At 43.7% G+C, this 25,686-nt stretch overlaps 1 protein-coding gene across 1 annotated transcript; it reads left to right on the top strand.

Moving 5' to 3' along the window:
• The first annotated feature begins 7,065 nt into the window (after window positions 1-7,065).
• Window positions 7,066-25,656, top strand: LOC104678216 (probable C-mannosyltransferase DPY19L1). Its single transcript, XM_030921880.1, has 5 exons — window positions 7,066-7,131; window positions 8,581-8,755; window positions 9,938-10,037; window positions 11,179-11,304; window positions 25,500-25,656. Exons 1-5 carry the CDS (start codon window positions 7,066-7,068, stop codon window positions 25,654-25,656), a joined length of 624 nt encoding a protein of 207 aa, XP_030777740.1.
• Window positions 25,657-25,686: the final 30 nt, after the last annotated feature.

Raw genomic sequence — 25,686 nt, 5'->3', positions numbered from 1 at the left:
TATACTTTGTAATATATAATAAACGTATAACTGATTCTGTGAACACACACACTCACACATGCACATATATCTGAGTTGTAGGATGATAGAGGTTTTTCTTCTTTATTCCTTTCTCAGTTGACTTTCTATAATAAACACGTATTCTGTTCATAATGAAAATATGATTTTGTGAGTGCTGGGGAGCAGATTATGACATATTTGGACTCCCAGAGTGGCTAAGCTCAGACTCCGTGTGTGGGTTTCCTAGAAACACAATGCCTCCCGGAGAGGCGTGCTGTCCCCTTCCTTTCTTCTGGAGAGTGTTCATAAGTGTTTGTTTCAATACACTCTTCATTCTGACTAGCAGATTGCATGGCTGGTTTTGTAAATGAACACTCATTTCACTCGATTAAATTAATATATTGACTTTTTTTTTTCCCCACAGGAGTTAAGGAGGAGATCATGGCTGGGGGGCTGGGTATGCATTCAGGATAGGGCTCTAGTTAGCAGGAAATGAAAGAGCTAAGCAAGGAAACTGAGGTTGATATCAACATGATGGGGAGGAGAGGCTGCTGTGCAGAGGCTCCCATGTGCTGCAGGTGGCCCTGTGCCTGGTGCCAGGGCTCTCGCTGGGGACCCCAGACCCCTCTCAAGCCAGAGCCCCGTGTTGCCAGGGCTGAGTCTGCTGTTGCTCTCCCTGTGGCAGGAGGGGAGAAGATCTGGTGTGAGTCCAGCGTGAGTGCTTCACACTGGTGAAGAACAAGGTTCTGGAGTCAGAAAGAACTAGATTCAAAATCTGAGTCTGGCACTGAATACTCAGGCAAGTTACTGTCCTTCACTAAGCCCAGTTTCCTTTCATCTAGCAGGGATGATAACAGTATCTACTCAATGGACTTCTTGATCACGACTATCATCCAACTCCTACAGACCCCATCACCACCCACCCTCAGGATGGAGTGACAATGTGGGCCTGCTCTAAAGACTGAGGGTTGGGGCCTATTCTGAGTGGCCAACCTGAGTTGAGTGGCGTCCCATATCTGCCAAGAGGGTGAGGCAATATGATTGACAGATCCCTCAAGCCCACATAGAAAGAGGTAATTTCCTAAAGCAAAGAATGTTGAGTCAAAAAAAATACAACTTGTCTACTTTGACATCTAATGAAGAACTACCATCTTTTGGTTATCATTGAATTATTTGATTGATCAGCAGTCCTTATCTGCTCATAAGTGGTATGCTTATATAAGTTTCAGGAGTGTTAGTAGGATTGGAATACTTGTCATCTTGGTCTTGAGAATGCAAGACTCTTCCCACATATTAAAAAGTAATCTTATGTATTTATTTATGTATTTATTTTGAGATGAAATTTCGCTCTGTCACCAGGATGGAGTGCAGTGGCGCTATCTTGGCTCACTGCAGCCTCCACCTCCTGGGTTCAAGCAATTCTCCTGCCTCAGACTCCCAAGTAGCTGGGACTACAGGCGTTTGCCACCAGGCCCAGCTAATTTTTGTATTTTTAATAGGGATGGTGTTTCACCATGTTGGCCAGGCTGGTCTCGAACTCCTGACCTCGTGATCCACCCACCTTGGCCTCCCAAAGTGCTGGGATTACAGGCGTGAACCACTGTGCCTGGCCAATCACCAAAATATTAAAAATGGTTAGCTCTAAGAGGTGCTTGCTTTCTCTTTTCAACTCTTTATTTGTTGACGTCCCGCCCACAGTGATCTCACATTAGTTTTCACCATGTTAGCCAGGATAGTCTCGATCTCCTGAGGTCATGATCTGCCTGCCTCGGTCTCCCAAAGTGCTGGGATTACAGGCTTGAGCCACCGTGTCCAGCCTCATGTGGAATTTTTAATCCTCACATGTTAGGGTAGGGAACTGGTAGAAACCCTGTCTCTACTAAAAATACAAAAAATTAGCCGGGCATGGTGGCAGGCACCTGTAGTCCCAGCTACTTGGGAGGCTGAGGCAGGAGAATGGCATGAACCCAGGAGGCGGAGCTTGCAGTGAGCCAAGATTGTACCACTGCACTCCAGCCTGGGCAACAGGGCAAGACTCCGTCTAAAAATAAAAATTAAAAAAAAATAGTTCCTGCTGTGTGTTAGGCTTTGTGTGTGCTTTGCACTTTTGTATACTTTATATGGATTTGCACCTAGTGAGTACTTAAAAAGTACTAAGCTTTGGCCATCCAGAACATATGCAAAAGACAGCAACCTGAGTGGTGAGAGATGATGAAAACCATTAGCTGGGCTGTTTCATTTAAAGAAGAAAAGATTCAGATGGAAAGCGGTAATTATTTTGAAATGTGTTAAAAGCCTGCCCCTTGAAAATAAGGTTACACACAATCTGGCTCCTTAGAATCATGGCCAATTCCAGGCAGTAGGACTTTTGACCAGAACTGATCTCGACTGATAAGGAAAGTGTTATAGATTCAAGCAGCAGCTGGGCGGTTCTTCTAAGGGCTGGATTACAACCTGTCAGCAGTGTTGTAGAGAATATTTTACTGGAGATAGGATTTTAGATTAGATGACCTCCCATTATTTTTAAGTATGAAAGCACAGTGACTGTGTTTTGAATGCTTCTAGTGGTGATTATCAACCTCTGAACCAACTCTCCAGTTTTCTGTGTGTACTGTTAAGGAGAGGTGTTGCCAACAACGTTGGCATGGTAGAAGCAGCACTGAATGTGAATTTGAAGCCAGAAGATCTGGTTTCAAGACTGCAGTGCTTCTTAGTGGTTGTCTACCTACAGGGCGATCATTTAATCCATCTGAGCTTGTTGCTCATTTACAAAATGAGGATGATATAATCTACCCAACAGGATTGCTTCAGAGCACAGCACATCACTTATTCATCCTTCAGATGTCATCCAGCACAATCTGACAGTAGCCCTGCACATAATCTACACTCGAAGGACACAGTTTTGTACTTCAGTTCAGCAGGGAAAGTAAATTATTATGAGAGTGGTTTTGGGACCAGTGGATTGCCTTTTGAGAAATGAGCAGGGAAATATAAAACTGGATTCATACCTCACTTAGGTATAGAAAAAAAATAAAACCCCAAAATTAACCAAGAGAGTATGTTTATAATCTGAGAGTTAGAGAGGCCGATAGCATGCTTGGTATTTTCCACCCTCACACCCTTTATCTTACTCTCTTGCCATTCATCACCCTTTGTACTTAAGGGAGCGATCATTTTTGTTCAACAGTTTATATACAGTGCCTGCAAGATAGTAAAGAATAGTAGTTGAATGAGTTAGTATTTACATATGACTAATGAATATGAAAGGTAGTCTTGATCCTATGGGAAAGACATTCAGGTTAAAGTGAAGACCTTAGCCGGGCGCGGTGGCTCAAGCCTGTAATCCCAGCACTTTGGGAGGCCGAGGCGGGTGGATCACGAGGTCAGGAGATCGAGACCATCCTGGCTAACACGGTGAAACCCCGTCTCTACTAAAAAATACAAAAAAAAAACTAGCCAGGCGTGGTGGCAGGCGCCTGTAGTCCCAGCTACTCGGGAGGCTGAGGCAGGAGAATGGTGTGAACCCGGGAGGTGGAGCTTGCAGTGAGCTGAGATCCGGCCACTGCACTCCAGCCTGGGCGACAGAGCAAGACTTCCATCTCAAAAAAATAAATAAATAAATAAATAAATAATAAAGTGAAGACCTTTTCACTTCTCATATTTCTAAAAATTAATAGTATATCCAATGCTTGCAAGAGTGGGAGGTAGTGGATGGGAGGGAAGTTTGGCAGTACACAGTAAAACATATAGTGGGCCTGTCCTTCAGCCCTGCAGTTCCACCAGTGCAAGTCTACCCTCTAGAGATGCTCACAGAAATATAGAGATGATGGGGAGAAATGCCTTTGGTAGTACTATGTGTAATGTGAGAAATGGAAACATCCAAAATATCTCCTATGATCCAATCATAGAGTGGAATGTTAGGCCATCTTTATGGAAATAGATCCAGTATACATTATTGAATTTTTAAAATTGCCAGTGTGTGTGTGTATAGGATGAATATAATTCTGTTTAAAATTTGGAGATTTTTATGTGTTTGTGCATAGAAATGATCTGGAAAGATAAAACCTGTAATTATTAAGAGTGTGGGATTGGAGGATGGAGTGAAGGTAGTTTTAACTCTACTTTTATTCTTTTGTGAGATTTTGGGGGAACAAGGATTGTCGAATGTATGTATCTATATTTTCTTTTATTTCTTTTTTCTTTTTTTTTTTTTTTTTTTTTTGAGACAGAGCACTGCTCTGTTGCCCAGGTTGGAGGAGTGCAGTGGCACAATCTTGGCTCACTGCAACCTCTACCACCTGGGTTCAGGCAGTTCGTCTGCCTCAGTCTCCTGAATAGCTAAGACTACAGGCAACCACCACCATGCCTGGCTAATTTGTGTATTTTTAGTAGAGATGGGGTTTCACCATATTGGCCAGGCTGGTCTTGAACTCATGACCTCGTGATCTGCCTGCCTCAGCCTCCCAAAGTGCTAGGATTAGCCACTGCACCTGGCCCTATATTTTCTTTTATAATTTGAATATACACACCCTTATATTATTCCCTCACCTCCAAGTCTCTGCCAACATAATGATAAATTATTGCACATACTCGTGAGAGAATCCTTGTTCTCATTTAGAAACAATTTGCTGTAACTATGCCCTTGCTTATACCTGTAACATTTGAGTGGAGGGCTGAGGGGGAAAGAAAAGGTTCTGGTTCACAATGCCAAAATTTTTCTTCATTTGAGGTGCAATTATTTTTGAAGAGCTGAGGAAGAAGCTACGAAGTTTCAGCTCTAGTATGCAACTCTGGAAGAGGAAGGTAGAACTTTTCACAGAAACAAAGCTGTCCCTTCAAGAATAATAACTTACCTATAGAAATAATGACAGGGAACCATTGAGTTTCATGGGGTTTTCAGTTCAAATAGGATCAGAGCTCTTTTTTGGAAGAGGAGTGGCATGTTGACATTTTATTTTGCATAACTACGAAAGCCCGTGTAAAAAGGGGAAGAGTAGGACATAAATTTTAACTATGAAAGACGTGAATGCCAATATTCTCTTTACTCAAAGACCCAGGAAGTAAAGTGGGATAGAGGCAGCATGATGTAGTAAAAAGTATATTGGCTCTAAAGTCAGTCAGAATATAGTCCTGGCTGCTACTTAGTAGCTCTGTTATTCTTTTTCCTTGGCTGTAAATTGGGGTAATAAATGGTTGTACCATTAGAGTTAATAGAATGTGCTAAGCATATTAACATTGTAAGTACCTCAACAAATGGTAACTGATAGTTTTTACTTGGTGTGAAAGAAGAATAAAGAAAGAACTGCTTCATCTCCTTCACTACCCCCTTATGTGTCCTGAGTTTGCTAATATATTTTGAGGCCAAGTTCTCAAATTAGATTATATGCTACCTGGATTAACAGTTTATTGATACAATTGTTCATTCATTAAAAATGTTGAGCTCTAAGTGTCAGGTATTACTCTAGGTCTTGGGAACATATCAGTGCTTAAGAAAGAGAAGGTGTGTATTGTCAACTCACACATTCCCGTATCTGACCCAGACTTCTCCCTTTAACTGAGATTTACACATATAACCACCTATTTGTCATCTGTGCTTGGTTGCCTAGTGAAAATCTCGAAGATTTTTTTCATTCCATGCTTTGCTGGGGTATCACTAGTGAGGGAGCTGGGACAGCACAGTGTGCCTTTGTTGTCCTAATAAATACCCATCTAGTCAAATAGTTAGGATATAACACAATATTGTCCTTCTTCATTAACTTTCTTAAAAGAGTATAGCACTAGTTTTGGCATGTGACTTTTAGTTATTTTGATTTGCCTCTATGTGTCCTGAGAGAATGTTACAGAAGTTGTAAAACTCCTATTTCCAAGCTGAAATGCAAATATATGAAGTGCTTCAATAATGAATTGATAGAAATACATTGTTTTCTGTTCCAGAAAACACCAGTTTGATCATGGAGAGGTAAAGACTTAATATCACTATAATTTTACTTATCTTAAAGTTGCATGCATTTGGACTTTCCTTTCTAGTTCCAGTTTCTAATTTGGTTGGCAATTGTCAGCAATCATCTTGCAGATACCCTGGCATTTTTTTTTTTTTTTTTTTTTTTTTTTTTTTGAGATGGAGTCTTGCTCATCGCCCAGGCTGGAGTGCAGTGACGTGATCTCGGCTCACTGCAAGCTCTGCCTCTCGGGTTCACACCATTCTCCTGTCTCAGCCTCCCGAGTAGCTGGGACTACAGGTGCCCGCCACAGCACCCGGCTAATTTTTTGTATTTTTAACAGAGACGGGGTTTCACCGTGTTAGCCAGGATGGTCTCGATCTCCTGACCTCGTGATCCGCTCGCCTCGGCCTCCCAAAGTGCTGGGATTACAGGCGTGAGCCACTGCGCCCAGCCTCGAGGTATGTGTTTTTATGAGAATGCTACATGCAGATTCACTGACCATTCATTTGTTAAAATTAACTAGGAAACTCATTTGTTCTGCTGTGATCATCTTTACGCTAATGGCAGTTGATTTCTGGAGCCCATTTAGACATATATGTGAGGTGTCTATTGCATGATTGGAAATCACTTTCCTCTCTGCTCACCTTGCTGGAAGCCTCAGAGATGTGGTTGGGTACTGCTCCCATCTCCTGGTGGTTCAGTCTGGTTTTGAGGGCAGTTCCAAAATGGAGCCCTCAGATCTTGAGGCAGCAGTCATTTCTTTTACCACTGTCTTTTCTTGGTCTGATGGTAGCATCCAGGTAGATTCAAAAATGTGGGCTTTATTAACCACAGGTTTGACTCTGAGAATCACAGACGCACTTGCCTTAATGACTTTATAATTTTAGCCTTCCACTAAAATGGAACAGTTTGAAAGTGAATTTTAAGAATTGATTTAGAAATTTCAGAAACCTAAGTAGTAGTACTTTTTGTTACTAAGGAGAACATACCCCTTTCTACATATTGCCAGCTTAGTATTCTTAAATTTCACTAACAGTAGGAGTAAAAAATATTTTCTTCTTTCTTTCAGCTGGTGTATCATGCATTGCAATTGTTAGCATATACAGCCCTTGGTATTTTAATTATGAGACTAAAATTCTTCTTGACACCACACATGTGTGTTATGGCAGCACTGATCTGCTCAAGACAGGTAACATGTTATGTTGGAGTATAGCTACTATAATAATTTTAGCCTTTATTATTGAGCCCTAAAATAATGAATTACAAAGTCTTTTAAGTGATTATAGTTAAAGCTCTTCATGGTTTTGTACTTATCTTTCTTAAAGGGTAAGGGCCGAAGCTGATCATTTTCTATCTTTCTGAAGACTTTAAAATAGTTGTTGGTGTACAACGAACACTGATTTAGTACAGACTGTGTTCATGGGCGATTACTGCAGGTGCTGATAGAAAGCAGAGCTTAATTGTACAAATAATAACTTTTTTTGTTTTGACATTCATATCATGAAGAATTCTAACAATGTCAAGTTATAAGTGCTTGAAAATTATATGTTCTTTTTTTTAGTGTCAAACTTAAACTTTTTTTTCATTTGGTACACATTTGGTGCACATTCTTGACTTGTGCTTTTTAAAATTTAATTTAATCCTTCCTTGGTGGTTTGCTGCTAATTTTTCCTGGATAACTGCCTCCTTGCTCTGTATTCGCAGACTGATGCTTCTTCATAGTGTCACCTTTCCATCAGTCAACCAGCCTACGTACAACAGCAGCACCTCCCTTAAACGTAGCAGATAGTCACTAAGCACCTACACTGTGCACTCTAGAGATGGAGGATAGAGTAGTGGACAGAAAAGTCAGAAGCCAGTGTTTATAAGCCTTCAAAAAACTTGAAATCTAGCTCTGTAGACTTGTAGAGAAAGATCAAGAGAACAAAGTGTTGTTATGGAGTGTGGACTATTTGAATGTGGAAAAAAGTAGCCAGCCTCGAGGTTCCCAAGCAGAATGTTGATGTTAGAAAGGCACTACTTTCCTTCTTTCTGACCCCTTTAGGCTGGCACAGGAGAGGAGACTGGTGGGAAGCCTTTAATCTTGCGTCTTTATCCCACAGCATGATTGATGATATAGGTTGGTGCAAAAGTAATTGCGGGTTTTGCTATTGTAATGACAAAACCCGCAATTACTTTTGCACCAATCTAATAGAATGTGTCAACCAGGGCAGGTTTTGCAAGTGTGGGATTCCTGCTGGTCACACAGGACGTCGCATTCAGAAGGACCCTGAATTTGGTTGAATGTTTGCTGCTGCTGTTTTGAACGTCTTAATAATTTTTTAACAAGAGACCCCACATTTTTGTTTTGCACTGGGCCTTGTAAATTGCGTCGGTGGTTGTGGCTTTACTTGAATCTGGGAGTAGAGAAAGCAGGTTGAGAAAAGAGCTTCCTACATTGTGTTCCACTTATATGAGGCTGATGGTAGAATTCTTTTGATCCCAAAGATTATTATTTTGGGGCTTTTTCTTTAAGATAATTAATCCTTTTTTGGGGACTCTAGCAGAGGCCACATTCTTCTCTGGGAAGAAGTTTTGCATAACAGATGCATACTACTTTATACTAACAATTACCAATGTATTCTTAATTTGGTTTCAGCTATTTGGGTGGCTCTTTTGCAAAGTACATCCTGGTGCTGTTGTTTTTGCTATATTAGCAGCAATGTCAATACAAGGTTCAGCAGATCTGCAAACCCAGTGGAATATTGTAGGAGAGTTCAGCAATTTGCCACAAGAAGAACTTATAGAGTGGATCAAATATAGTACTAAACCAGGTTTAAAAAAAAAAAAAAAAGTCGTATTTTTTAGCTGTTCTTCCCACAATTTTGTATACCACTGCAAACTCTTTTTTTTTTTTTTTTTTTTTTTTTTTTTTTTTTTTTTTTTTTTTTTTTGAGACTGAGTCTCGCTCTGTTGCCCAGGCTGGAGTGCAGTGGCCGGATCTCAGCTCACTGCAAGCTCACTGCAAATCCTCCTGGATTTAGGCCATTCTCCTGCCTCAGCCTCCGGAGTAGCTGGGACCTGCTACTCGCCTGCCACCTCGCCTGGCTAGTTTTTTGTATTTTTTAGTAGAGACGGGGTTTCACCATGTTAGCCAGGATGGTCTCGATCTCCTGACCTCGTGATTCACCCGTCTCGGCCTCCCAAAGTGCTGGAATTACAGGCTTGAGCTACCACGCCCGGCCTGATCTTACTCTTTCTAAGCAATGTTCCTTTTAGAATATCTAAAACAAAGGAGATATCAATCCTGTTTAAATGGTTTGCAGGGGAAATGTTATACATAAGTTCTTAGTAATTTATTCTGCCATTTTTTATAGATTTTAATTTTTTCAAAATTTATTCACAGTCATAAATGCCACATTTAAAATAATTTTTACTGTGCTTATTTTCTTAAAGAATTTTTAATATTAGTCCTTCACATTCCTTCTTGAAATAAACTCACTCATGGAATAAAATAATTTTTACTGTGTTTATTTTCTTAATGAATTTTTAATATTAGTCCTTCACATTCCTTCTTGAAATAAACTCACTCATGGAATGTGATGTTTTACTCATGTGTGGAAAGGGAGTCTTTGTTGTCATCTGAGTGTCAAATTTTTGAATGCTAAATTATCTTCCAGAATTTCTTGTTACTATAAAGCTTTCCTAGTCCATTTGATACTTCTTTTCTAGATTCAGGGAAGATTTCTAAGATTTTTTTCTTTAAAGAAGGAAAGAAATCTTTAATGATGAGATGATGAAGTTCTATTTTCCAAGGAAAATGGTTTACCCAGGCCTGGCTGCCAACTGCTACTTTATCAACCATCTGACTTCATTCTAGTTCTGCCATTGAATCTTGAAGTCATGAACCTGCTGGGCCTCCGCTCTGTTACCTGTGAAATAATTGATTTAAACTTGAAGGAGACCCCTTCTCACCTTACTGAGTGTCTTCCTGAGACCTTCCTCTTGCTTTCCAGATGCAGTGTTTGCGGGTGCCATGCCCACGATGGCAAGTGTTAAGCTCTCTGCACTTCGGCCCATTGTGAATCATCCACATTATGAAGATGCAGGCTTGAGGTCAGTGCACAGTCTTGCATCATCAAAACAAACCTTCCATGCAAAGGGACAGTGAGTGGAGGACGCCAGCAAAGGAATGAGGAATGTTCCAAAAGGATATGATGAACTGAGGCTTATCGAGTCGGGGAGCAGAAGGCTGAAATAAGACTGCTAAGCTCTAAACAAATCTGTTAAGCCTTCACAGGGCAGAAAAGCAACAACATTGGGGGCCATCTTCTCTACCAAGCAGAAAAAAGAAGTCATACTATAGCACTTTCCCACAGGTCAACAGGGCTCTAAAATGTCTAAGTTCTTTTCATCCTGTAACTCCCTGAAGAGTTTAGCTTAGAGTGTTTATTAAGGTTTTCTCATAGGTGATTTTTCTTGAGTTTGGAGAAATGATTTGAAATAGAATCCCATTCAAAGAGGAGTTTATTCTGGTTTTCACCAGTATAGACTGTTAGAAAGATCTTGGGTGTATTCTGTTTCTTTAGATTTTTTTGAGACTTTAGAAAATAATTTAGAGATGTGTGGTCTAAATTATGTTTTTAATTTAATTTTTCATGCAGTTTCTAAGGCAGGTGAAGCCATTCATTTTCGAAGTGATTAGGTGAATCTTATTAGCATCTTCTTTTGCATAACAATGGCATGTACATGTACAAATAAGCTTTTTCATTAAAAAATCAATCTCATCAAGCTAATTTCCAGACCAATTTTGTTAAATTAGTTTTTCTTAAGTCTAGAAATAAAACGAAGAAGCATTTAATGTGAATTACTGTTGATGTCCAAGTTGGTACTGTTGCAGCTTCAGAGTAGTCCTGTAGTTGTGTTTGCTGTAGTTCATCCCTGTTCACACACAGGGTACCTCACTCATCACATCTTACATGTGAAGAATTTAAGACAAATAAATAGGTGAACAAACACAAAGATGACCAAGTTTGGAAATGTAGGGGTGCGTTAAAGGTGACCCTCATCTCCCACGACTTGTCCTCCTTCTGCTTTTGACCTCACTGATGTCATTAGCCGGAACTTCCATGGGGAATTTCCTCCTGACTGGATTCCTCTTCATCGTCATCTAGTCTAATTCAGTGTTTTCTTCCAAATGTGTTGATTATATCGTTTTAATCTTGAAAATTTTGTGCCCAATTATTTTTCTTTAAAGAGCCAGAACAAAAATGGTATACTCAATGTATAGTCGGAAAGCAGCTGAAGAAGTGAAGCGAGAACTGATAAAGTTAAAAGTGAACTATTACATTCTAGAAGAGTCATGGGGTGTAAGAAGATCCAAGTGAGTATCAGCATAGTTAACATTTTATAATCAGAAGACACGAAGGTTAATTCAAGCACATAGCAAATACTTTGCTGTTGACGGGGGTGTGTATATAACATAAAGTATACGTGGAAAAAACTTTTTTTTTAAAACAGGCTCTCACTCTGTCGCCCAGGCTGGAGTGCACTAGCATGATCTGGGCTCACTGCAGCCTCTGCCTAATTTTTGTATTTTTAGTGGAGATGGGGTTTTGCCGTGTTGGCCAGGCTGGTCTCAAATTCCTGGCCTCAAGTGCTACTCCTGCCTTGGCCTCCTAAAGTGCTGGGACTATAGGCGTGAGCCACCATGCCTGGACTGAAAAAACCTTTTAGATAGTGATTTGGAGACTTTCTTTTTTAGTCTTTATAAATATATTTTTTTAAATAATGATTTGTATGTGTATACTACCTTAAAGAGATTTTTATTGGCACTAGTTGATAATCTCCCAAATTGTTCATATTTGCTTTTGATGTTTAAAAAAAAAAATTCTATTTAAAGTTGGATGTATTTTATTTCAAAAGACTTCCAGGGTCTGAAACCAAGTAATAGGGAGTCTCTTTTGGTGAAGTCAGGCAGCTGAGCACCAGGGGCTGTTATGCCCAGACCTTTTATTCCCCGAAGAAGACCACCAGAGACCAGAGTCAAAGCCAAGCGGCAAGGATCTTTAATGCAAGTTCGAACTTGGTCCCTCCGTTTTACAACATACAAGAGGGCCCTGAACAATGCGTGCGCTTGCCTTTTATAGCCTAATGTAAACAGGACTTGTAAAGTTGCAGAGGAACGAGGGAATTCTCTAGGTTACAGCATTACAATTGGTTAACATTTTAAGTCTATACATTTAGCAGTTTTTTATTGGTTCCCGGGACTTTCACAATGCTTGTCTATACAACATCTGAAATCTATAGATAACATTATCGGTTGGGTCCGGGGTCAACTTGTTAACTAGGCTCAAGGCGCCGCCCGGGCTGTCTGCCTTTAGGGTCAACTTTTAGCTAGTCTCAAGGCGCCGCCTGGGCTGTCTGCCTGTGGATTTCATTATTTCATTTGATCTCTTTCATTCCTCCCTTTCTCAAGTACCTCTGGAGCCAATCTTGGGTCTTATAAGTCTGATTCTGTTTTAGCGTCTACAGGTTGGTATTGGGCTCTGAGGACCATGAGCTGTATGGTGTCAAACCTTTCCCTGACAAATTGCAAAATCCTGTTAACAACACAAGGTCCTACGGTAAACAGAAATAGCAGACTTAGTAGGGGTCCAAGGAAGGGGGCCAGCAGAGAGAACATATAGGAATTCCACCATTGATTTGCAGCTGAGGCAAACTGCTGTTTTCTTATTTCTGTGCTTAACTTGCGTAGCTGTTGGACCCGGTTTTCTACAAGCCCTGATTTATTTACGTAGAAGCAACAATTCTCTTTCAGGAACATACATGTACCACCTTTTTTAGCAGTGAGTAGGTCTAGGGCCCTTCGGTTCTGCAAGGTCACCTGAGCTAGGGATGTGAGCTGTCATTGAAGGGAGGCAAGGGACTCAGCTGACTCCTCCATAGCTACGGCAAATTGTTGATACAATTTGTTACTTTTTATGAGGGTGTGACCTAGGGCTCCCCCTGCCAGTCCGGCCGCAATAAGGGATGATGCGAGGGAAATTCCCGCAATGAGGGGGAGAAATATTGCTCGTGTAAGTTTCGGTCCAGGGGCTGGGTGACTGGCAGTACTAGTCCAGTTACCGGTGTACCCCAGGAACTCGCCGGCAGTTAGTAGAGTTAGCCGGGGAACTAATGTGACAGGAAGACACAGTAGGTTGGTAACAGAGGGGCCAGGTAAATGCTTAGATAATGTTCCATTGCACCAAAAGAATATGCCCGGCGGGGCTCTTAGGGAGGTACTAGGGGGCGTTACAGTGATGCTACAGAGGCTGGAGTTAGTGCCTGAAAAACAGTAGGGAAACTTTTCCTGACTAGGGTTCAGGTACAGTGGCATATTAAGAATGGGGGCGTCCATGAGATTCTGAAAGTCCCTAGCTTGGGAGGAGGATTTCCAGGGCAGAGGGACAGCGGTTAGTGGTGGATGCCCTAGGGTGGCACACAGAAAGCAGCCAGACAAGCTGTGAAGTCCTGTAAGGTTGGCAAGTTCTAATCCTTCTTGTAATACTTCTAGCCAGGAGAAAGGGCATAATTTTTGTGCTAGTCTGTCTTCCTGTCGCTGGATATCCCCATGGACCAGGGGCAGTACTTGAACTAGGCCATGCCACAGATAGAGGTGACTACTAGGCCACGTGGAGGAAGAGGAATAGTATACAGCCCCATGTTGAGGCGTGGTCCAGCGGGGGTCCCAAGGGTCCTTAACTATCCAAGTATAGATACCGCCTCTACCCTGCTGGTAGAAGTTCCACCCGGATTGCTCGTTCCACCCTCTGACTGAGTGCATTTTACAGTAATTGTAGGGGCAGCGTGCGTTTTGGTGCCACCAATAGTGTTTACAATTGTACTTAGTCTGATCAAACTCAAAACATATCATTGGTGCCACTGGTTTGGCTATCTGAAAACCAGTAAAATTCAGCAAAATTGGGGCGCTGCACCCTGAGGAGGGACAATCAGCACTGGCCAATAATTTCCCAGGCTTATGAGGTTGCCCAGGGTGGGTTCGGTTTTCATAAAGCCAGAATCTCCAGACAAAGGGATTAGAAACTGGTTTTGTGTTTGCCCCCAAGGCCACTAGGGCGACTAACATTAGGGTTAGACTACCTAGCTGTATGTTTGCAGTGAGCTAGGCTCCCGGCGCAGGGTGAGTTTTAAGGGGTTGTTCTTAGCTTTGTCCACAGTCCACGTGGTCGGTGCTTCAGTCGCTATCGTGACGGGTCCGAGAAGGTCGGAGGCTGGGTCCACCGGCTTGACGTGGGTGTAGTGGATCCACGACGCGATGCCTTCTACCTTCAGGGCAGTGGGTGTGGTTAGGAGTACTTGAAGTGGTCCCTTCCACCGGGGCTCTAAGGTCTCTTGCTGGTGTCGCTTGACCAGGACCCAGTCTCTCGGCTGGTACGGGTGGGGTGTTGGTGGAGGTCCGGTCTCATATAATTCCTGCAGCTTAGGCCAGATTTCCTGATGAATTTTCTGCAAGGCTTGTAGGGAAAACAAGAGTTCAGAGACATTTTCTGTTTCAGATTTGAGCAGATCATCTTTTAGGCTGGGAACTAGGGGTGGGGGTCTGCCATACATGATTTTATAAGGGGTAAGGCCCAGTCTGTAGGGGGTATTACGGGCCCGGAACAGAGCGTAGGGGAGAAGGACCACCCAATTAGCGCCAGTCTCCATAGTTAATTGAGTTAAGGTCTCCTTTAAGGTCTGATTCATCCTCTTTACCTGTCCTGAACTCTGGGGCCTGTAAGCGCAATGTAATTTTCAATTAGCCCCAAGAATGGAAGCCAAATCCTGACTCACCTTAGCAACGAAGGCCGGCCCATTATCTGACCCTATCTGGATGGGAAAGCCATACCTGGGGAGGATGTCTTCCAGAATTTTCTTTGCTACAACCTGAGCGGTTTCTTTTTTGGTTGGAAATGCTTCAGTCCACCCTGAAAAGGTATCTACAAAGACAAGTAAGTACCGATATCCGTATTTTCCTGGCTTTACCTCAGTGAAATCTACTTCCCAGTAGATACCGGGCCTGGTTCCCCTGAGCCTTGTACCCGCAGCAGCCTGGGGTTGGGGATAGGCGTTGCTAAGCTGGCAGACTTTGCAACTCGTCACGATGTTGCTGGCCATCTCCGCTATGCGTCTGATCTTGAGCTTGGAGCGTCTGATCAGGTCTATCATCCGCCGGGCACCCAGATGGGTGGATCGGTGGATGTGTTTTAACACTTGCTGTCCTAATTTTTCTGGTAGGATAATTTGATCATTAGTATCAGTCCACCACCCATTCTGGATCTGTTTCAGGGGAAGTTTGTCGATCCACTGGAGATCTTGTTCTGAATAATCAGGGTGATACGGCAGGTCCCGGGGGCCCGGATCAGGGAGCTGGAGTGCAAGGAGTTGACTGGGAGCCTTCGCTACACTCCTTGCAGTTTGGTCTGCCAGAAAGTTGCCTTGAGCAGTTGGAGTGGTTGGCTTCTGGTGCCCTCGGCAATGTACAATAGCCAACTTTTCTGGTTTCCACAGGGCTGTTAGCAGGGCTAGGATCTCTTGCTTATTTTTTATTTCTTTTTTTTTTTTAGCCATTAGCAACCCTCGCTCCCTGTACATGGCCCCATGTATGTGTGCCGTAGCAAAAGCTTATCAGCTGTCTGTGTATACTGTCAGTTTCCTCCCTGCCCCCAAGGTAAGAGCTTGGGTGAGTGCTATCAGTTCGGCCCTCTGGGCCGATGTCCCCGGGGGCAGGGGTTCCGCCCAGATTACCTCAGTCTCTGAAGTCACCGCTGCTCCAGCATATCTCTGGCCTTGGTGTATGAAGCTACTCCCATCGGTGAACCAAACGAGGTCGGCGTCAGGAAGTGGGCGGTCCTGCAGGTCCTCTTGAACTCCGTGCACCTGAGCTAATATCTCGGTGCAATTATGGAGCGGCGCGTCCAGGTCCGGGTTGGGCAACAGCGAGGCAGGGTTTAAGGTTGTTGGGGGCAGGAAAGTTATTCTAAGGGGATTTAATAGTAGTCCTTGGTAGTGGGTAAGCCGGGCGTTGCTTATCCATCGGTTAGGCGGCTGTTTGAGTACACCTTTGATGGTGTGTGAGGTAACAACCCATAATTCTTGTCCCAAGACAAGTTTATCAGTATCTTGTACCATTAGGGCCGTGGCTGCAATCACTCGGAGGCAGGGGGGCCACCCGGCAGCCACTGGGTCTAACTTTTTTGACAGGTAGGCGACTGGCCTCCGCCAGGGGCCTAAGTTCTGAGTTAACACCGCCTTGGCAACGCCCTTACTCTCGTCCACGTATAAGTGGAAGGGCTTAGTGACGTCAGGCAGTCCCAGTGCAGGCGCAGAGAGTAGGGCGGTTTTAATCTGTTGGAAAGCCAACTCGGCTTCTTCTGTCCAATTAAATGGCTGTTGTCCCCGTGTTGCCTGATATAGGGGCTTAGCCAGCTCTGCAAACCCAGGTATCCATAGTCTACAAAATCCTGCCGATCCCAGGAATTCCCTTACTTGTCGGGTGGATTGTGGCCTGGGGATCTGCAGAACTGTCTGCTTCCGGGCGTCTGTTAACCAGCAGAGACTCTTGGTCCCTTGGATGCAAGCTTCTCGGGTCTCGGCAGCAATCAGGAGGTCATCAACATACTGTAGTAAGGTTATGTTAGGGTGTTTGTGTCGGTACTCACCCAGGTCTTTATGGAGGGCCTCATCGAACAAGGTAGGAGAGTTTTTGAATCCCTGCGGCAGTCTGGTCCATGTCAGTTGGCCGCTTATGCCCCTTTCAGGGTCAGTCCACTCGAAGGCAAAAAGCTTTTGGCTCTGAGGGGCTAAAGGCAGACTGAAGAAGGCATCCTTCAAATCTAAAACAGTGTACCACTGGTGTTTAGGGTTTAGAGTACTCAGGAGGGTATATGGGTTAGGCACAGTTGGATGTATGTCCATAACCCTCTTATTGACTTTTCTTAAGTCTTGTACAGGTCTGTACTCCCCGCTATTAGGTTTCCGTATCGGCAACAGGGGAGTGTTTCAGGGTGAGTGGCAGGGCCGAAGGACCCCTTGGTCGAGGAGCCGACGGATGTGGGGCGTAATTCCTTCCTTGGCCTCTAGGGGCAGTGGGTATTGACGCACCCGAACGGGGTCTGCCCCAGGCTTGAGTTCGACAAACAAGGCAGGACGGTGCTTTGCTAGTCCTAAACCTCCCGTTTCTGCCCAGGCTCCTGGATATTGTTGAAGCCAGGTTGCTATGTCCTGGTCAGGGGCCGCCTGCTCCTGGTGGAGCCGGTACTCATCTTCTAAGGTTATGGTCAGGACGGGCACGGGCTGATTTTGGGAATCGGTCACGATGGGCCCCTCAGGGAGGAAATGGATCTGTGCTCCCATTTTAGTCAGCAGGTCTCTCCCCAGTAGAGGACAGGGGCTCTCAGGGATAACCAAGAAGGAGTGGGTTACATTCTTGGCTCCGAGATTTACTGTTCTTTGTGTCGTCCAGGGGTACTTTTTAATTCCTGTGACCCCTTGTACCCACGAGGACTTGGAGGATAATTTTCCTTCAGTTTTAACTAGGACTGAGTGCTGTGCTCCCGTATCGACCAAGAACTGAACTGGGGACCCCTCCACTTGCAAGGTTACCCTGGGTTCGGGGAGGGGGACCGAACCCCGTCTTCCCTAGTCCTCGTTTTGAGTGACTAGTACGGGTGTAGACCTAGGGGGTGGTCCCCGTCCTTGTTGTTTCTTTTTGGGGCAGTCTCTTGCCCAGTGGCCAGCTTTTTTACAGTAGGCACATTGGTCTTTGTTCAGGTTGTTATATCTGGGGGACCGCTTAGGTTGGGTGTTCTCTGGCTGTAGATGCTCTTTTTGTATAACCGCTGCCAGGACCTTAGTCATTTTTTTATCTGGAGTATCTCTATTATTATAAACCCGCTGGGCTATCTGAAGACGGTCCTGAAGCTGTTTTCCCTCTAAGCCCTCTAATTTCTGGAGCTTCTTTCTAATGTCTGGGGTTGCCTGATTTACAAAAGACATTACAACGGCTGCTTGGCTTCCCGGGGCCTCTGGGTCCATAGGGGTATACTGCCTAAAGGCCTCCATTAATCTTTCTAAGTAGCTAGCCGGGCTTTCTCTCTTTCCCTGCAGAACAGAGTATACTTTAGCCAAATTGGTGGGCTTGCGAGCAGCCGCCCGGAGACCTGCCATTAGAGTCTGGCGATAAAGGTGTAGCCGTCCCCTACCTTCTGCCGTGTTGTAGTCCCACGCCGGTCTGGACAGAGGAAAAGTCGCATTTATAAGGTCGGGGTTGGCAGTCGGTTGACCGTCGTCCCCCGGGACCAGCTTTCTCGCTTCTACCTGTATTCTCTCTCACTCCTCCGTTGTGAACAAGATTTGGAGGAGCTGCTGACAATCATCCCAAGTGGGCTGGTGGGTGAACATAATACTATCCAGTAAAGCCATTAAATCCTTGGGATTGTCTGAAAACCGAGCACTCTGAGTCTTCCAATTATATAGATCACTGGTGGAGAATGGCCAGTACTGGAGCCTAGGACTTCCCGTGTCATCTGGGGGCCCTATCTCCCGAAGGGGTAACGCCACTGTGGAGTCGGGCGGCTGGGGAGGGGGAACCCACAAAGTACGCCCTCGCGTCCGCCCCGCTGGCCCCTCGGAGTTGCTTTCACTTTCAGCGGGTATAGGCACGCCGGCCGCTTCCCGTTCGCCTGCTCCCTCCTGCGGTTCCTCCCGGGGGGCGGGGACCCGAGGACTGGAGGGGTATGGAGGGGGTTCTGTGGACAGAAGGTCCTCGCTATCCGGTAGAACAGGATGGGGGGGGCAGTCGGTTGCTTGGATTTTAGCGGCCGAGCAACCAGTGCCTTACAGGGTTCAGAGGCTAATTGGAAAGGGGACAGCCAAGGGGGCGGGTTCCCGGCTATATCCTGCCATATGAGGATATATGGGATATGATCCGGGTGGTTATCACGCCCAGGCTGGAAAACCTTGGACTTTACTTTAGTGATGACAGGGAGACGGAATGTCCCTTCGGGTGGCCACCCTACGTTAAGGGCGGGCCACTCGGAGCGGCACAGAGTAATTAGCTTTCCCTTCCTGATGTCCATACCAAGATCATGGCCCCTTGCCCTAACATCCTTGAAATTACTTGTAAGGAGAGATAGGGGAGTGCTCTGGGTATTACCCATCTTGAACAGTAGCGCCCAGAGTGGCGCCTGGAACAGGTCCTGCAAGGGAAAAGTGAGTTGCTGGAACAGGTCCTGCAAGGGAAAAGTGAGTTGCTGGAATATTAACAACAAGTTTACGTCAGTCGCAGGCGCGCACCAGAAATCTGGGTCAGAGTTCAGGCAAGAACCAGATGAGAGCCGGGGGACATCTCCCACCGGTCTCTGCTGGCTGTCCTATAGTGTGTCCGCCAGGACCTATGCCAGCTTTCAGCTTCAGACCTCACGAGTCACAGATTGATTCAGAGCGGACTTAGAGAGCCGTGAATTTAGACAGGCTAACAGCCTCAGGCGGACTTAGAGAGCCGCGAATTCAGACAGGACACAGACAGACAAACATAGACGAGCCGGCTCACCTATTAGCAGATTGATTCTAGTAGATCCGTTGACCGGGGGTCTGGTGGGCTTGGGGGAATCCCGGACGAGCCCCCAGATGTTATGCCCAGACCTTTTATTCCCCGAAGAAGACCACCAGAGGCCAGAGTCAAAGCCAAGCGGCAAGGATCTTTAATGCAAGTTCGAACTTGGTCCCTCCGTTTTACAACATACAAGAGGGCCCTGAACAATGCGTGCGCTTGCCTTTTATAGCCTAATGTAAACAGGACTTGTAAAGTTGCAGAGGAATGAGGGAATTCTCTAGGTTACAGCATTACAATTGGTTAACATTTTAAGTCTATACATTTAGCAGTTTTTTATTGGTTCCCGGGACTTTCACAATGCTTGTCTATACAACATCTGAAATCTATAGATAACATTATCGGTTGGGTCCGGGGTCAACTTGTTAACTAGGCTCAAGGCGCCGCCCGGGCTGTCTGCCTTTAGGGTCAACTTTTAGCTAGGCTCAAGGCGCCGCCCGGGCTGTCTGCCTTTAGGGTCAACTTTTAGCTAGGCTCAAGGCGCCGCCCAGGCTGTCTGCCTGTGGATTTCATTATTTCATTTGATCTCTTTCAGGGCCTCATTATCCGTACTGGGTCTCTGTGCTACACCATGTCCTGTCGATGGATGGGATACCCTGTCGGCATCAACTCAGAATGAAACTTTTCTTTCCTGGCGTTTCACATCTTATTTGAATGGGAAAATAACTTTACTGTGACCCACATTCTCTTGGGTTTATAGTTTTTAAAAGTTTCTATTTCCACAGAGATGTTTACTAAGCTGAGTATAGCTGCAAGTGACAGTAAGATCTTCAAAGCAGATGTGAGTCTAAAGCTATCTAGAAATGTGGCACATAAGTGACGGGACAGCAGGTGACAGTAGCCTGCTTTTAAAGTACCAAAACATTCACTTCATGAAGGGCACAGTACAGGAAGAATTTTATCAGAAATAAACACTATTTTGTGGAATAATAATATTTTTAAAATTCTTACTACTCTGTAACTAAACAAAAGTGTTCAAGAGATTGTTATATTTGTGGCTTGATCATACTTGCCCACCATATATTTCAATGACACATATGGTATTAAGACAACATTGTTAAATACTGAGTAGTGAGTGAAAAATAGTTCTGTGACATAGTATTTACAGCTTTGCTCACAAGGAAACTAAAATAATTGATTATAGAATGATTTTCCTATGAATGTGTGTTACATGGTTTGAATTCAGTCAGGATTTATAGAAAATGTTATTTTGTAATAATTCAGAAAGTGTTTTAAGCATTTGTGAATATATATGAAATTCACATACTCACCTTTAACATTGTTATATGAATTTAGAACAGAAAAGTTCTAAGCATCTTATGATGATCTTATCAGGAAATTATATGAAATGAATGGTAGGCTGACATTTGCAATAGGAAGAACTCAGTTCTTAGCATAGCTTTCTACCAGAATTGGGATCTTCTTTATTTCTGTGGGCTTCACTCTCTCGAAATAACTGTAAGTTGCTGGAACATAAAAATAATTTTCATAACCTTTTTTCTCCAAGCTAACAATGAGCCTTGATGTGAGAGTTCATTTTTCCCTAGACACCCGCGTAGAGCCTGAATATGTGAAAGTTGCAGAGGCTTTGTGCTGTAGAGTGTTGGGAGAGCTCCCTGGATTTGCATAGCTCTAACAGTCTCATGTTCGGGTTCATGCTGTTTGCAGAGTAGGCAGAGCACTGTTTTACCCACACAAGAAGGGATACGAAGGCAAATTCAGGAAGTATGGCAATAAATTTTGCACACTAAACAAAATAGCAGACATTGAACTGACTTCGGGTCACTTACGAGCACTCAGACTGAGAAGTGGGGTGCAGAAGAGGGGTGCTGGATTTCCCCGTCTGGACCTTGACTTGCCATTTATTGTGTCTGTCACAGCAGGAGTTGAGTGGGAGGAAGTTACGAAAGTGACTCTCTCATCTGTTTTCCCACTCATCAAAACAACACTCTCCATCTAGTACAAGATCTAAGCCAGGCTGATGACGCACTGGCAGGAAACCTTGGACAGGGCCACTCTGCTTCAACCTTGACACAAAACAGAAGCTGTGCTTTCTGTCCCGACAGGGAAGCAAATGGGGAGTTCAGATAGGAGGGGAAAGTGAAGAATGACTGATATTTACCTAGTGTTTACATTTAGAGTAGGAAGTTTCTTGACAAAGCTTTCTGCCAGGTTTGAGACCTTCCTTATCTCCTTGGTCTTCACTCTCCATTTCAGTTGTGATCAGCCTGAAACCCCTGTAGACCGCTGGGACGTGAAAGTCTGTCGGAATGGGGGAAGCAGATGGGGAACTCAGACAGGAGAGGAAGGGAAAGAGGGACCAATATTCATCTAGTGCTTAATCTGTGCCTGGCAGTTGGTGAGCACTATGTTTAAATGATTTCATTTACAAGTGGCTTAATTGTATGGCTTGATTATTCCTTAAATATTTGACACTGTGTTTAAATATAAACACTCAAATCTATTTGCATGCAAATTGTGGATTAGTTTTTAATTAACTACAGTTCTCTGCTTTCTTTTACTCCAATAATAGAGTTGACATAAAATACATGTATTTAGAAGAAAATTATTCAGATTTCCACTAATGCTATTTGCAGATGGCTGGCCTGGGGAAACCTTGGGAAACTCAGATGAGGACTAAATAGTGTTGCACAAGGCACCCAGAGCTCTCCAAGACAGCTGTTTGCCCTCTCTTTTTCCTAAAAGCTGTTAACCGTGGGTGGTTCTCTACTTTCTATGTGTCTCACTCTCTGCCATTATGGGCCCTCAGTGTTGTAACAGTTCAGCCTTAACGTGTATGAGAAAATTACAAGGTAGAAAACCCATGCCCAGCCATATGATCATAGGTGTTCCATGTCAGCAGAAACCAGTGTCAGCAAGGGGGTGCAAAAAGTGTGCACTTGAACCCTCTTCATGGGAACTCGCATTGGCAAAACATTTCTAGGGGATAGTTTGATGAAGGGAAGGTAAGAAAACATTGTGCAGTCCTTTGGCAGAGTGATAATGCTGCCTCTGGAGCACGGGTCCCCCAGCCCCCGGCCATGGACCAGTACTGGTCTGTGGCCTGTTAGGAACCCAGCCCCACAGCAGGAGGTGAGTGGAGGGTGAGTGAGCATTACAGCCTGAGCTCTGGCTCCTGTCAGATCAGTGGCAGCATTAGATTCTCATAGGAGCACGAACCCTATTGAGAACTGCACATGCCAGGGATCTAGGGCACATGCTCCTTATGAGAATCTAATGCCTGATGATCCGAGGTGAAACAGTTTCATCCCAAAACCATCGCCCCCACTCTCCAGTTCATGGCAAAATTGTCTTGCACTAAACCAGTCCCTGGTGCCAAAATGTTGGGGACCATTGCTCTAGAGGTTTAGCTTGTAGAAGGGAGCTTGGTACAAGACTGCTTGTAGCTGCATTGCTTTATAATGGCAAGATGGGAAACAAAGTATCTGTCTGTAAAGAACTGGTTAATACATATGAGAACTAGCAGTTTTTAGAACAATAGAGTAGGTCTTTATGCACTGAGATGGAAAAATAGTGCCACATTTTATTGTTCAGTATAGATAGAGTCCCAGAATAATTCCATTTTTGTAAAAACAACTCAGGAGCATCTGTCAGGGTTTTCCAGAGGGACAGAACTAATAGGATAGATGTATATATGAAAGGGAGTTGATGAAGGAGTACTGACTCACACGATCACAAGGTGAGGCCCCACAATAGGCCATCTGCAAGCTGAGGAACAAGGAAGCCAGTCAGAGTCCCAAAACCTCAAAAGTAGGAGAGCTGACAGTGCAGCCTTCAATCTGTGGCTGAAGGCCCAAGGTCCCCTGGCAAACCACTGGTGTAGACCCAAGAGTCCAGAAACTGAAGAACTTGGAGTCCGACATTCAAGGGCAGGAAGCATCCAGCCAGGAGAAAGACGGAGGCCGGAAGACTCAGCCAGTCTAGTCCTTCCACATTCTTTTGCCTGCTTTTATTCTAGCTTGCTGGCAGCTGATTAGATGGTACCCACACAGATTGAGGGTGGGTTGCCCTCTCCCAGTCCACTGACTCAAATGTTAATCTCCCTTGGCAACACCCTCACAGACACACCCAGAAATAATACTTTGCATCCTTCAATCCAAATCAAGTTGACACTCAATACTGACCATCATGGTATCTATGTATATAATGATATCCGTGTCTGTATATGTGTCTGACATTGGATAACAAAAGATCCAGTAGACACCAAATATTGTATGTTCTCACTTATAAGTGGGAACTAAGCTACCAGGATGCGAAGCATAAGAATGCCATGGACTGTGGAGACTCGGGGGAAGCAAGGGGTGGGGTGAGGGATAAAAGACTACACATTGGGTACACTTGACACTGCTCTGGTGATGGGTGCGCCAAAATCTCAGTAACTGCCGCTGAAGAACTTATCCATGTCACCAAAAACCACCTGTTTTGCAAAAGCTATTGAAATAATTTTTTTTAAAAAAAGGTCCAGCAGGATATATGCTGGATTGTTTATAGAAGTCACCTCTGAGAAGTGCTATTGGAGATGATGGTGACTTTCACTTCTTAAAATGTATGTAGGTCTATATTTTAATACTTCTATAATGACTGATTACTTCTAAATTAAAGATGTTATTTAAAAAGGGAAAATGATGTACACCCAGGTACAGTGGTTGCCTCATGGTGGAGAGGGAGGGAGGGACTGCTACTAAACCTAAGAGGGACTTGTTGGGAACTTTTTTTCTCTTATTTAAAAATAAAAATAAAAAGGGAAGCAATTATGAAAAAACTTGAGCAGTTGTCAATTCTCTATAATTTTCCAATATATTTTTCTGTTTTTTAAAATTCCTCAAAAGGTAGATAGCAGTATCCAACAGTTATATCTATAAAACTGTTATTGATTTAAAATAAATGGTACTGTTATTTTGAAGGACTTATTTAGGCAAATGTCGTATGATGCCAATTTTACTTATTCTGTTCTTTATAAAGATATATTGCTTTTGAGATTTAATTATGTGTTTAAGATGTATGCTCAACACTACCAGAATTTCTTTAAATTGATTCATTCTAGAATATCGACTGTCGAGTTTAAGATGGTTTGACCTACTGATTTTTTGACTTTGTGACAGTGTTAAGGCCGTATGCATTCAGTAGAAAGCATACTTCAAATACCCATACAACCATCTGTTTTTCAGTTTCAGTACAGCATTCAGTAAATTACATGAGATATTCAACATTTCGTCATAAAATAGCATTTGCATTAGATGATTTTGTTCAGCTGTCAGCTAATGCAAGTGTTCCTAGCATGTTTCAGGTGGGCTCGGCTAAGCTGTGATGCTGGGTGGATTAGGTGTATTAAATGCATTTCAACTTATAATGGGTGTATTGGAACATACCCCATTCTAAGTTGAGGAGTATCTGTACAATTAATGCAGCTTCCCTGTGAACTAAGCATATTTGTTCATTATAATTTTTTAAATCAACATTATACCTTTTTTCTGTGTGCTGGGCATGGTGCTAGATACCTGATCTCTCATAATCCTCACAACAAACCTATGTCATTGGTGTTTATTTCCTCATTTTACAAATGTGAAAACTAAGACCAAGGGAAGCTACCTGCCCAGAACCACATTCTTGGTAAGTAGCTGCAGCAGAGTTTAACTGAGGTGTCTCTTTCCCCAACACCTGGATATATGTATCTGCAGGTCTGATTCTTTCCTATAGCCACCTTTGCTGCATTCACCTTGTCCTAAAATGAGTCATGGCAGCTTATAAAAACTTAAAATAGCTATATGACAGGACTGTTTAAAAACTAGAGTAATTTAAGAGGAAAAAAGGAAATGAGATCAGGAATATAAGAAGTACCCTGCTTTATCTGCAGTTATATAATGCACATTGATTTTTAATGTGTACATTCATTTTTCTAGGCCTGGTTGCAGTATGCCTGAAATTTGGGATGTCAAAGATCCTGCCAATGCTGGGAAAACTCCCTTATGTAACCTCTTGGTGAAGGATTCCAAACCTCACTGCACCACTATATTCCAGAGCAGTGTTTACAAAGTCCTAGAAGTTGTAAAAGAATGACTGCTACATGAACTGCTGTCTATGGAGAAC

This window comes from Rhinopithecus roxellana, chromosome 18 (assembly GCF_007565055.1).
Source record: "Rhinopithecus roxellana isolate Shanxi Qingling chromosome 18, ASM756505v1, whole genome shotgun sequence".
NCBI classification, from domain to species: Eukaryota; Metazoa; Chordata; class Mammalia; order Primates; family Cercopithecidae; genus Rhinopithecus; species Rhinopithecus roxellana.
The sequence above is the reverse complement of the archived record's forward strand: the minus strand, read 5'-3'. Positions and strand labels throughout refer to the sequence as shown.

Excerpts from the sequence above, each read along its gene's own strand:
- LOC104678216 (XM_030921880.1), top strand. The coding sequence starts at position 7,066 with ATGAGACTAAAATTCTTCTTGACACCACACATGTGTGTTATGGCAGCA. Across the intron at positions 7,132-8,580 it reads CACTGATCTGCTCAAGACAG|CTATTTGGGTGGCTCTTTTG; the intron begins GTAACATGTTAT and ends ATTTGGTTTCAG. Across the intron at positions 8,756-9,937 it reads CAAATATAGTACTAAACCAG|ATGCAGTGTTTGCGGGTGCC; the intron begins GTTTAAAAAAAA and ends CTTGCTTTCCAG.